Raw genomic sequence first — 14,003 nt, forward strand, 5'->3', positions numbered from 1 at the left:
ACAATGGGGTGTTACATAGGCATAGGAACTAAAACACGGACCCTGTAGGGCACAGCAACGTTGAAGGGAAGAGAGGAAGTGTGTATTAAAATTAAAACTCAATGAACAATCAATTTAAAAAAAAATCAATTCAATCAATTGATTCAATCTAGCATGCATGCATACCTTAGTAAATATAAAGTTTATTTTTGGCTGTATTTTGAAAAATGGGATTTATTGGGAAAAAAATTGTATGAAAAAATCTAAACTGCATAAGTTAGATGCTTGAAATTTGATATGCACCACACACACAAAGATCTCTGTCTTATATAACACACCACGCGGACGAAGTCGCGGGCAAAAGCTAGTAACAAATAAAAATACTTTCAAATGACATTATTATAATTATATTAGGTAGTAATAATAATTATTAGCATATTTCTATTATTATTATTAAATTAATATTATATTAAAATTCCCAAATATAATGTGGCTCGCGTTGAAATCTTTTACACTGACCGCGCGTGTTCATACAAAAGACATCAACGCGTTACCTAATAATAGAATTATTATTTATTATTACATCTACATTAGTTACCAAAGCTTTCAAAGGCCTATATTTAGTTATCAGAATAACAACAGATAATCTCTAGTTAAGTAATGTCCCTAATGTAACGCCATTGTTCGGCCTTTGTGCCGAAAGTTGAGGCTTTTCGACCGCAGAATGTTGGACGCAACATTTAAGGCATTCAAATGGTCATAGGCCATAGGGTCACACGAAAACACGAACCAATCAGTTCCCCAGTACTTGGTTACAGTGAACCACTGTTATAGAATAAAGAATTATATTAGCGTGTAAGCCATCCCTATCGAGGTGGGCAGAGCAGCAAGTCACTGCGAACATGCAACCTCATTCAATTTTGTAGGAGCTCTTAATCGGACCCTTTAACACTCTCTCTCCCCGTTTTTACCCGACTATACGACGAAGAGGAGGGTAATGTTTTTATGTCCATTTGCTACACTTTGATTAAGCAATAATATCAAATATAACCGACATTTGTCTGGTCAAGTAGTGAATGCCATCTCAGGTACAATAATTCAATTAAAACATTCGATTCGAGCTTCGTTCTTGATATTAGTAACTGGTATACGCACTGTTGCTGTGGTCACACTGTAATCGAATTATTCTATCCAAATCCGTTCAGTAGTAAATAATCTCCAGGTTATTGTCGAAGATGAGTAGCGGGTTTGAGAAGCACCTCTTTTTTTAATTTAGCGGTGTTTTGACCCAGTTGGCGCATGCGCATGCTGTATTGACGGGGGCTTGACGAACAAATACTGACTGTAAGTAGTTTGACTTACAGCGGCATTGGATGACTGTATCGTGTTTTTAGTAGCAGGTTGTGTGTCAGGCTTAAGGTGTAATACATCACATGTTTCGTCTATGTCGAATCTAATTTGATGCTGTTAAGTAATATTGAGGAGCTCGGTGGCGCAGGGGTAAACGCGCTCGGTCTGCGATTGTTGAAGTTAAGCAACTTTCGCAAAGGCCGGTCATAGGATGGGTGACCACAAAAAAAAAAGTTTTCATCTCGAGCTCCTCCGTGCTTCGGAAGGCACGTTAAGCCGTTGGTCCCGGCTGCATTAGCAGTCGTTAATATCCATCAATCCGCGCTGGGCCCGCGTGATGGTTTAAGGCCCGATCTCCCTATCCATCCACAGGGAAGGCCCGTGCCCCAGCAGTGGGGACGTTAAAGGGCTGGTGATGATGATGATGAAGTAATATTGGATGTTTTCGTTTTCAAACCAGGACCAATGTCAAATATTTCAGTTTACGAATTTGGATAGAAGGATTATGAAGAACTTTGTAGTTCAATTCCGTTCAAATAGTGATAATTACCTATTTTCTCATTGCTTTGGGTACTTACATAATTATTCAAAAATATTATTTAATGTCAGAGGCATATATAAAAATAATTGTTGCTTAATATTTGGATCAAATACGTACTTATAGAATTATGTTGCTACATATATTGCTTCACTTTATTTTGATCAGAATAATAATGGATGGAATATGTGTAGTAACGGAGGTCATCATTTATACCCAAAAACAAAGATAGAAGTTGCTTATGTCTGTTATCCATGAAATTAGAAGGTTAAACGAAGGCAAATCTGTACAGCGCCATCTGTGTTCTGTTTGGGGAACGTGGTCTGGAAAGTTCCTCATTGCCTGTATTAAATAATATAAAACAGATATTAAGTCATGCAGTGTTATTTATTTAGACAAGCTGATAGCTTTGTGCACGTTGAGGATTGAGCAAAATTACAGTTAGCGTTACTATTTTATTAAAAAGGACCTGTGTATGTGCAATGTCTCCGAGAACGACACGTCCGATAGAGCGAAGTGGAAGAGAAGTACGAAGAAGGCAGACCCCACCATCAGATGGGAATAATAAAGGAGAGAGAGAGAGAGAGTTACTATTTTATTAATTTTAATCAATGGCTCCCTCTGACAAAATTTGTTGTACTTTAATTTATTTGTTTTAATTAATTATGAAGCTGACTTGTTTTAATTGACTACAACTTAAACATTTGTACGCCTGCTTGCCGGCTGAATACACGGTTAAAATTTTCTTGTAATACCTATTTATACTGTATTCTCTGTATTTCTGACGTAAAAAAAATTCATTGTCGACAAATGCCAACTGACGCAAGTACGGTCACGCGGCGCCCACTGCCCACCGCTGGGAACGTCGTGACTGCTCGTGACGTCACGTAGACTTTAGTCAGGTTGTATTGCTACAGGGCAGAGGTCGCACGGTGAGGGTGGCGCAGTGGTCTACTTCAGTGGGAAAATATTATTCAAATTCAAATTCAAAAATATCTTTATTTAGTAGGTAACATAGTTCGTCAATTTTCAACTCCTAAAACTACTGCAGCTTCTCACAACCTGTATAGCCGGGGAAAAGAAGCTGCAAGAAAAACCTCGAGGAGAAATTACGGTTCTCTATTTTTACTCATAAAATTGTATGTAATAATTTACCATGGCATACTGTTACTTGTCCTATTATTAGTTACGCATAGTATTAATTTGTCATAACTTTTTTAGCATAATTTTGAAACTCATAACTACTATAAGCATAATAATTAATGACAATAATGATATAAATTTGCAGTGCCCCGACGGGGTGTCATGTTGTAAGTGTTAAATAATTAATTTAAGAACCTTTGTACACATGATTGCACCAATAAAGAATTAAAGAATTAAAGAATTATATAAGCATAATTATTATAAGCATAAAAACTTTACTCCGAATAAGAAAATTTTTGGCACAACTTTGAACATTTTCGAAACTTACTGCATTTGGTTCATGATTGTAACTTTTTATATTTTTTGACACTATTTCATGCTGTTGGTCATCATTCAGTATACTTACTTTTCGCGTGTAAGATAAACATGCTGGCACCCTAACCTACTGTTATGCCTTGTAAAAAATATGACAAAACACTATTATTCTAAAAAATAATTATGGATAAGTACCTAATTTTATACCAAAAAATATTAGTCCAAAAATAAGTTATACCGAACAAACCAGTATTTCTAGATATTATTATGGGAAAGTACTATTATGCTAAAAAACGTTATGCAAAAAGGATTATGATAATTAAAATTATGACAAAAACATTTATGCATTTTAAGAGAATCCCAGAAATTACTGGAGGCTTTGGTCAGGGCAGGTCTCGTTTGGACTATATCTTATTAGATAGGTATTGGTATACGAGTCTTTGGAGTCACAAACACTTTACAATGGGATTCATGGTCGTTAAGTATTACCACATCACAAATTTAAGGGCCACGCTCTTGTTGGTGTAGGCAGTGGTTTCCCTCTTGCAGTACTCTGTCAGACGCAAGTGGTATGGCGCCCAGAGTAGTCTATTACAAAGCTATACTAGGACTCCTGTCCTCCGCCTCTGAATAGAGCACACCACCACAGATCATATAATACTAACGTAAGTATTACAGACGTAACTCTCTCAAAACGCTTATCTTACAACGATTTCTGAATTTCCCGCAGGCCTGAATATATACTCTTTAACACTTTTAATTACACTAGTAGCAGTATTATAATAACATTATACATAACTAACAAAACAGTCATAACTATAAGTGTTCACTTACCGTGCTAGCAGGATGTGCAGGCAACAGCATGACAGGGGGCGGTTTGCGCGCCTTGCGAACGCCGGGCGGGCGACGGCGCGGCGGCTGCGCAGGCGCATGTGCGACCGGCACATGCGGCGCGTGCGCTGCGTGCGGCGCATGCGGCGCGGCCAGTACCGCCGGCGCACCCGCCGCGCCCAGCCAGCGAGACACGAGCCGCTCCTTGCTGTTGGCGCTGCCGAATTCCGTTGGCTCCTCCTGCTCAAACAACCAATGAGCAAGTCAAGCTTCAGGTTATTGATTGATTTCGTACAGCGTACCTCGCACTTTCAATATCTTCGTAACGTAAGTTAAAATCTCTAATTCTCTTGGATGAATAATTATTATTCTTATACGTTTTAATACGATATGATAAAAAATGCAACAATGAATTTGGCAATTATCAGACGCGGCAACCTCAAAACTGCGTACAAGATGAGATTTTGTCCTGCAATCACTTTTGTTTTATTGGCAATCAGGCGTGAGGCTTGAGCGCCTGTAAAAGGACATAATATTATGTCAGCAAACTTCAAAACGAACCTTATTCTTCTTCATGGTCTCCCCTTGCAGACGACCTTCCAGATCGCGCGCGAGGTCACGACGGTCGTCCCCGCCCCCGGCTCCCGACGCCGGCGGCTTGAACGCGGGGTCGAACTGGTTGTGGTCGTACGGCCGGCGCGGGCGCAGGCACGCGCACACTCGTCGCGCCACGGCGCACACGCTCACCACGCTCACCACGCAGTGCGCCGCCGCCACTGACAGTATGAAGATGTTGGTCAACACCGGCGTCCATGCTTCCATCTCGTCCTAAAGGGAAATACAAGGAGTTAGTGGCGATCATTGCACTTACACTTATATAAGGGCGGCATGCGTATTGCGTACTACATGCATGAGCACGATCAACTCGCACCGAGTTTACGCACCCCCATCAGTAGCATCTACTTGGGAGGAGGAGGAGAGTAGGTATTCGCACGAAACGAATTCGTGCGCAAACGCATCCAAAGTGCAACTGATCTAAACATTATTATGATATTGTGTGAGGTAAGTAAGTAACATATTTGTTGAAAGTTATGAATAGTGCTTTCGGGAAATCCGTGTACGCACGCATCTATATCATATTACAGCAATCATCAGCCTACTCCCATAATAATCTTGCGGGTTATATTATCCCATATAAGATAATTGGGTCTGCTAAGCTAATCAGCTAGAATAACTTGCGTCTATTACAGATTTTGTCCTCATAATCTCAACAATCATTACTCTACATAAACCGGTACATGACAGTAATGTGCACGCGTATAATTATGCCTGTTTAAACATACTTCCACGAAAATAACATAGAAGACATCACAAAGAAGAGAATTTAGCGAGCCGGCGCATGGCGGGGTAATTACATGTAGTTTGTATTAATTGTTTGAACAACGGAAGTGAACTGCGTGCGAGTGCCACGGTCGCGTGTATTTGTAACTGTATGGGTTCAGTGTAGTTAGCGACATGCGCTCGCGTCTAGTCGCAGGTGTGAGTTCGTATACACTCGTATAGAGTATCAATGGTATACAAGAAAATTCAATCTAACCTCAGCATTGATGTGGTATCATAGTCGGATGGAAACCCAGTTGGAAGAAAACTTGACTTTCACTTTGAGGTCGCGGGTTGGAATCCCAGCAAAGGCATAAACCAAGGATTTACGAATTTGTTTTCGAATCCATTTTTCGATCAAATAAAAAAAACATCGTCATGAAATCCACATTCGCGAGAAATGCGTTTCGGAGATATGTAACCTAACCTGTGTTGGATTGGTTTTCCCTTCGCGGGTTGGAGGGTCAGACAGTCACTTCTGGGAAAAACCGGACCTGTCAAATCTTCAGGCTAGGTAAGCGGACCGTGTGGAAACGGGATAACGCTAGAGTCGATGATGATGTAATTACATTACAAACAATACAAATACACTTTATTGCACCAAAATAAAAAGAAATAATTACAAAAAGTCTCTTAACTAAGTACATGGCAAATGGCGGCCTTATCGCTTAAAGCGATTTATTCCAGACAACCATAAGGTGAGAAAAAATTTAAAAAAAAATTGAAAGATTGCAGGTACACACTATAAGTACAACTTACCAATAAATACATGCAAATAAATATATAACATACTTACAAATAGATATACCTAACCTATATACATAACCTAACAAATATACCTACTTATATAAATAGTACACACAAAATACCGAATAATAAGCAAACAGAATAAAAAAAAGTAAAAAATAGTAATAATAATACAAAGTATAGTAAGTATAGTATAGTGTAATAGTAATTCTAAAAGTTATAAAATTAAGGAGGACTACAGATCAAAAATTGTTGTAAGTGATTTCTATTTGAAGTCCTCTAATAACGACAGATAGAAAACAAACAAATCTAGACGTAGACCGCATTCTCCACCTCTACTAGGCGGCGCATCAAGCGCGGGAGATGGGTTTGTTCACACACGATTGAGTAATTTCCCGGTAGCGCCGGGAATATAACGGATCCTCCCCCCTGTACTGTACCCCGCATCCCCCCAATCTCAGGCGAGGCCACCTCGAGGAAATATCATTGTAAAGGCGGGAGTATTCGTTCTCATCATTTTATTCACAAACGCCGGGTCGCCATGTCTCTGTTTTTATTACATTTTTGGAATCCCTTTGATCGTTGTCTATTAAATTTTTAAATGATTGACCTTTACTTATTTCACATTGTTTGATTGTACTGCAGGTCCTTGGAGTAGTGAGGCGAAGGGAGATCGGCCGGTGGCTGAAAATCAGAGGTGGTGACCCTATGTGTCAGTGGCTGTACAACGCAACATCAGCCATGTCAGGAGCCTTTGGAGGCTTAGTAACCCTGACACCAGGCATCATGAGGTTGGTAATCCACCTCATAACCTACACTGTAGAAGAAGAAGAATGTGTGGTATCGTGTGATTGGCGAACAAATATTGTACTCTTTATAATTGTTCGTACATTGTTGTATTGTTAAGGTGCTGGATATGGAGATATCTAGTAAAATAATGTATGTAGAGCTCATAAAACATGCATTTGCGGGATTTAATAATTTTATAAGTACTCCACTAACTTTTATTTATGATGTCTACCCGATGTGATACCAGTAGCAGGGCAATACCAGGGGCGTAGCATCGCAAGAACGATGACAAGGTCGCGTCAGAGTAGTGATCCCGAGTATTAGTGCACGTCGCCGCTGCACCGGACGTCATTACCGCGCGATTAGTATACTATTTATACGATCATATCCCGACGCGGGCGCACATTCACACGCAAGTACGGCTTACATACTGCTACAACAGTAGACAGTAAAATATTATTAGGTATACCCATACATTATGGCAGTGGTCTATTAGTTCAGATGTAAAGGGCTTAACTACACTAAACCTGTCCCGTGTATATACTTGTCTGTACTACAAGCACTGTGTCCTTTTTTTTCTTTTTTTTTTGACGTGACTTATTGTAGATTTGCCGCAGGTAGCAATAACTACTTGGCCGGAAGCATTGTATCCGAGGCCCATATAGCACCATGCTGCTACCGAAAACTGTAATCTCTCAATATCAGCATTATCACATAAATTTTCAGTGACTATGTGACCAAGATATTTAAACTGGGAAACACGATTCAAAGGTGTGCTATTTACGTATAGAGTGATTGGAGGTATGATAGTCGGCCATATTTTGTCAGCTTTAAATAGCATGAACTCACTCTTTCTTATATATGTATGTGTGTAAATTATCCAAGTTTAAATTATTTGAGAACGTTTTAATGCTTTCAATTAGTTGCTTGTTGGCAACATTTTCGTGCTTGGAACGATTCATAAGTGTAATTTGATGTTGATTAATGATGAGATGCCGATGTGATGGTACGTGGTTCAATCCGAACAGACCAAGGCTGCTCCCACAGTTATGTATAGCTACATGTATTCCACACATTATAAAACCATAATTAATAATTACTTATTTGTGTCTGAGGTTGTTGGTTGCGCTGTAATTAGAGTTCACTATTTACAATTTAGACAGCGGGTTAAAATAATGACTGTTCAAAAGTTAAGGTTAATACTTGTAGTACTGTAATTACGCAACAACCTTGATCATTCAAACATAGTTTAGAAAACCAGTTACTGATAATGATCGTTGAAATATTTTACAATATTTTAGTTTGTGAATAAACAACCCACGAAGTAATCTATAATAACAACTTCAAACAAATGAGTTTATTAACAACATTGCAAAATATATTTGTTTTGTAATGCATAGTACATTATACAGGGTGTTAGTGACACTGTACCAAATATTGAGGGGAATGATTCTGACTATGGAATTGAAAATAACATAGTATATTAAAAAAAAAAACAGAAGCTTCCTAACTAACGTCTTGCCAGGAAGAAGTCCGGTTACACATCAAAAATTTTATGTTTTTGTGCGGTATTTTTATATTACATATTATATAAAATGAGAAACGTCTTGAGAGTCGCAAATACAAAACAAAAATAAATACCCCAATCGGACTTGTCCCTTGCAAATTAGAAGTGAAACTCTTCATTGACTTCACTAACACATCACCCGTGATACTTGTATAAATCCCGAGAATCCCGACAGAAAGAATGGACAAGTCGCATACAACATTCCTCTCATCCCGAGCAATACCTATATATATGCAACTAGTGCTGGGTTCTTATCCGATAAATTCCCGCGTTTTGGGAGTTTTCCCAATTCTGAGGGAAAAAACCCGAAAAATTCCCATTTAAATGGTATTTTTTGGAAATCATTAAAAAATACCATTTAAATATAATGTATGCCTACTTATGCCCAATTTTTTTTTCGGTTGTAGTGTCGTATGAACTCTTAAACTTAAATTCGTAATATCTTTTGAATGGAATGTTCGATAATTCCGTGCAAAGATACCTAAAAATATTTTCCCATAATTCGGGAATTTTTCGGGTGTTTATTTTATTTTCCCATATTTTCCCGATATTTTTTTTTCTTTCCCTGCCCATCACTATAAGCAACGTTATATTCTATTTAATTAACAGCGCATACTCAGTTTGGAACCAATCAATGACGCCGTCCAAAAGCTCGCGATCAATTAGCACATGGTTAATATGTGTAACCAAATACGTCGAACTCGTAGTATGCTATCGGCTATCGGTTGCAATCAGCAACAATAATTTACGCCGTTGTTATAGTAAACAAACAACAGTGGTTTTACTGCAAACACACTGAAGGTGTATAATGGCTGGTTGGCTTCGGCCCCACGCACGCCTTCCAAAAGTCCGGGACTCCCTAGGCCCGAGATATGGCAACGACATACAAATAATAATAATAAAATAACACTACTACTAATACTACGATTTATTAACTTTATGTTGGTAGAGTTTTTCAGGTAAATCTTTATGTATTTACTTTTCCTTTTTCTTATAATTTTTCTATTGTTGTTCCGTATATACCGAGTTCTTTCGCCCTAAAGTTGCCTAGCGGACATTACTCGTTTGTAATTAAGGCCGACTATTGTGCTTATGTTATCCGTTTATAGCTGTCCTAAATGTTATATTATGTGCATTACTTAAATAAGTATTAATTGATTGTTTGATCCTACTGCTCTCCGCGTGCTATGACGCGGCCTTCACGTGTCCAAGTCGGTATTTCATCGTCGCATGTCTAATGGAGGCTTTCAAAATATTAGGTTATTATATTAGACACCGAGTGCGCGGGCGCACAACGGAACGACACTGAATAATCTCAGTGCAAAGTAAGAAATATGGATTGTTGTATATTTACGAAACAAACACATAAAGACAAGTTGATTACACACAAAACAGACAAATTATTCACACCAACTTAGGTCACGGCGCCCACCCATTATCCCCATCTTCAGATAGTTTCTTTAGCAATCTGTTATGTCTTCGTATCACCGGTGGCTGCAAGTTGATTACATGTGGGTCTGCCCACCCCCTTAGGGATAACGAGCGTGAGTTTAAGTACGGAAACACTTGTGATCTTTAGAAGTTCTGTATGTTTCTGTTCGCTCGATAATGTAGCCAGAACGTTTATTCCAACCTCTATCGCAACAATACAGAAGACCTACATTTTCCAGTTCATTATTTTTATTATTTTATTCAGCGGCGTCGTGCAACGGATTACAAAACGGCGTTTGAAATGTGTCGGACATAAATCGATAAGTCACAGTCTTGCGGACGAGCACCACAGAGTCCACCCGCCCGCGCCGCCCGCGCCTCTTGTCGTACGGTCTGCGCGCGCGCAACCGACGATAATTTATGCAAGCGAGTGCACTTGCCCAACCACTGTGCACAGTAACCCGTTCAGTACACTTGCTGCACTTTACTCATTGATAAATTAGATCGAGACTATTTGCTCGAAGTGTCGGATTAGTCAATTGCAGAGTAAATTGCAGTTGGTAGGGTTGAGCTCGGTACCTAATGTAAGACTTTACGGCTGTTGTGAGGTATGAAATTTTCGCAAAGACTTCTTACTAAGTAAGCAGCCGTGGTAGCCCAGTTGTTAGAACGCTTGACTCTCAATTTGAGGTCGCTCGTTCGAATCCCAGCATAAGCCTAAACTAATGAAATTCGAATTTGTTCTCGAATTCATGTTTGGATCATAAATGATTATCACGTCCTGTGTGAAGACAACAGGCCTGAGGGTGCCCAGGTGGGCGCGAACCTTGCACCAGTAAGTTATTGATATAAAGTCGTGGTATATGTACGCGGGTGTCTCACCTGGAAGCTGGCGGGGGGCGGGGGCGGCGCCCGCAGCGTGTCGCGCTGCAGCCCGGTGGCGGCCAGCACGGCGCAGCTGTTGCCGCACGCGAGGCACAGCAACGACAGCGCCATGAACGCCGTCAGCAGCGGACCCCTGCAGGCAACAAACATAGGTACTTATGAATTTTATCTATCAACAAGGTTATAAGCGCAAATAATAAAGCGCAAGTGGACCTCCGTGGTCCAGTTGTTGAGCGCTCGACTCACGATCCGGAGGTCCCGGGTTCGATCCCGGTGGGAATATATCACAAAAAATACTTAATGGTCCTTAGTTTGGTTAAGACATTACTGGCTGATCACTAGATTGTCCGAAAGAAAGATGATCCCGGTCACTACTTACTAATGTAAGTAAGTAGTCGTTATATGAACCATGTGGGCCTTTGGCGGCTCAATAATAACCCTGACTATAATTAAAACACATAATAACGGGTTCTTACCGCAACAAACAATGTAATAACCCTGACGTAAAACGCCAAGTACGGAAGACTCGACACAAGCCCTCCTACAACTATACATTTAATTCTGCTGGCCAGTTATTCTGTGCGCCATGTGGCCGAACCTTCAAATCGAAGTTCGGTTTTGCTAGCCACATTAGAGCCTATCATAACATCGACCTGGGATAGACATTTAGGAGTCGCCGTCGCCGGACACGGCTTGGATGATGATGATGATGAATAACCCTGACACCATGGTTGATGAGGTTGGTACTCCACATCACAATCCACACGACAAAAGAAGATAAGCGCAAAACTATGAGTGAGTTTCATGAAGTAAGTAAAAAGAAGAAGTGGAACTTTGGAACTATTTTAAAGTTCGTCTAGGGCCTTCTGCTGAGGTTTTTCTTGCAGCTATTTTTCTTTGGCATGATGTCAGAAGCTGTAGTAGTTTTAGGAGGTTCAGACGTTTGTTATGTAAAAATTGAGTTTTTGAGTATCTCTACCCGTAAAATCACAAAAATCAATTCATCTAAAAAGTAATATTGCAATTTAACATAAAAAAGTAAAAAATAGTAGTAGTAGTGTAAGTGAGCAATGTCAATGAATGTCAAATGGCAATATTGCTTTTCTAGATGAAATGCTTCAATATGGCCTTTTTAACCCCCAGCAATCTATTGTCAAAATTTACAAAGAAAGAAAGAAAGAAAGAAAGAAACATTTATTATTTTCGGACATCACAGACACAGACAGACAGGTACATTACATTTAACACAGGAAAGAAACCACACGGAAATCAAAGTACACAGACAAAAAAAAAACCTTAAAAAAAAAAATACCAAAACAAAAAGAAAAACAAGCCAAATTCATAAAAAATAATAATAATAAAACAAAGCATTCTAAATGTAATTTACACACAAGTTTAGCACAAATAGTTTTTCGTTACTCTTGGTGGCTACACTGATTTGTCTACAACGCGTCTAAAGAGCGGGAAATGATTGTATTTGCTTGAGGTTACTATTTAAAGAAGAAAGAAACAAAGAAACGTTTATTATAAAGGGACACCACAGTAACAAATATAAAACAAATAACAAATATATACAATAAAACACATAACTAGAGCATTACCTTGCCTGAGCATTGCCTTTAGAGCATTTTTTCCACAGTAAGTAGTTCTTTAGTATTCAAGATTGGCAATCGATAGTTTTCGCACGCCCCCGGGGCGCGGTCGCGGCTCAATCAGCGCGTGGTCGGATGATTGGTCGTAATGGTCATCATTACCTACCGCAGATATGATCACCTGATCACGTCGACCATGCCGCACTTTCCCCCGGTAATTACTGTTCGGTGGGCGAATGATCGCCGCCGGCCATTGTTGTAACTAATACCTTTCAACGAGCGTATGTTCATTACGAGCTGTCATAGGGTATTGTGCGTTCTGCCCGCGGCTTCTGTGTTGCTGGTGTGTTAGGTTCTCTTTAACATCTACCCAATTGGACAATATAGACAGTATAGCAGTATTTTATTGTAATATCTTTTAATTTGCGTCGTGTTTTCTCACCATATTATTGTATAACTTGCATACGTTTAGTTGGGCTACAGTCTGAACCTCAAAAAGTGTATTATTTCATAAGATTTGTATCTGTCACCTGTGACGTGTGCTTATTAAATAAATAAATAAATTAACATCAGCATCTCCCTAGCATTACCCCGTTTTTCACAGGGTCCGCTTACCTAACCTGAAGATATGACTGATCTGGTTTATTACAGAAGCGACTGCCTGTCTGACCTTCCAAAGCGCGAAGGGAAAGCCATCCCAATACAGATTACGTCACATTCCTCCGAAAATGGATGATAATCATTTACAATCCAAACATGAATTCGAAAACAAATTCGACAATCATTTGTTTAGGCCTGTTGCTGGATTTGAACCTGCGACCTCAAAGTGAGAGGCAAGCGTTCCACCAACTAGGCTACCACGGCTCTTATAGAGTTTATTAACAATGATGAACATTTATAATTATACCAAAGGAACTGAAAGGTCTCACCTTTCCACCTATGAATAAGATGCTAATATAGTACGGACGGGTCGTTACCCTCCGGATAATGAAAGGAAAAGCCCCAGTAGTCGGTAACATACTTAGCTTGTCGAATTGCTCAGGGTTGCTGAGGTTGCTCATCTACCTTACAACCCACACGGTAGAAGAAGATGAAATGTAGAAAGGGCTTTCATGCACTGAAATCTTTCAATGGTCAGTATTCTATGAGAATTTAAATCTCGGAAGTATTACTGAGCACTTTCCATCAAAACGATAAAATATAATAAAGTTAAACGCAATAAAATAGTAGAAAATAAATGAGAGGGAATGGACATTAAATAAAAACTAAATAGTCTGTTAAACTTTATAACATTTTCACTCTCATTGTAACCTGCATAGGTTTGTGTGAGTTCTCTAATAACCCACAAACCACGCTGACCTCGGCCACGCCGACCCACTTCCCATCTCCGCACATTCACTGAAACTTTACGCACAATTATATTATTAATCACACACTAAATATGTATAACCCATGC

At 39.5% G+C, this 14,003-nt stretch overlaps 1 protein-coding gene across 1 annotated transcript in view; it reads right to left on the reverse strand.

Annotated features, from left to right (window-relative positions):
* The window catches only part of LOC126368622 (uncharacterized), an 88,219-nt gene that overhangs the window by 67,696 nt on the left and 6,520 nt on the right, over window positions 1–14,003 (reverse strand). The window contains exons 2-4 of the mRNA XM_050012690.1: window positions 10,953–11,088; window positions 4,718–4,984; window positions 4,160–4,396 (exon numbers count right to left, since the gene is read on the reverse strand). Coding sequence (XP_049868647.1) covers window positions 4,160–4,396; window positions 4,718–4,984; window positions 10,953–11,088 — 640 coding nt within the window. The remainder of the gene's footprint in view (window positions 1–4,159; window positions 4,397–4,717; window positions 4,985–10,952; window positions 11,089–14,003) is intronic.

This window comes from Pectinophora gossypiella, chromosome 8, assembly GCF_024362695.1.
Source record: "Pectinophora gossypiella chromosome 8, ilPecGoss1.1, whole genome shotgun sequence".
In the NCBI taxonomy this organism is placed as follows: domain Eukaryota; kingdom Metazoa; phylum Arthropoda; class Insecta; order Lepidoptera; family Gelechiidae; genus Pectinophora; species Pectinophora gossypiella.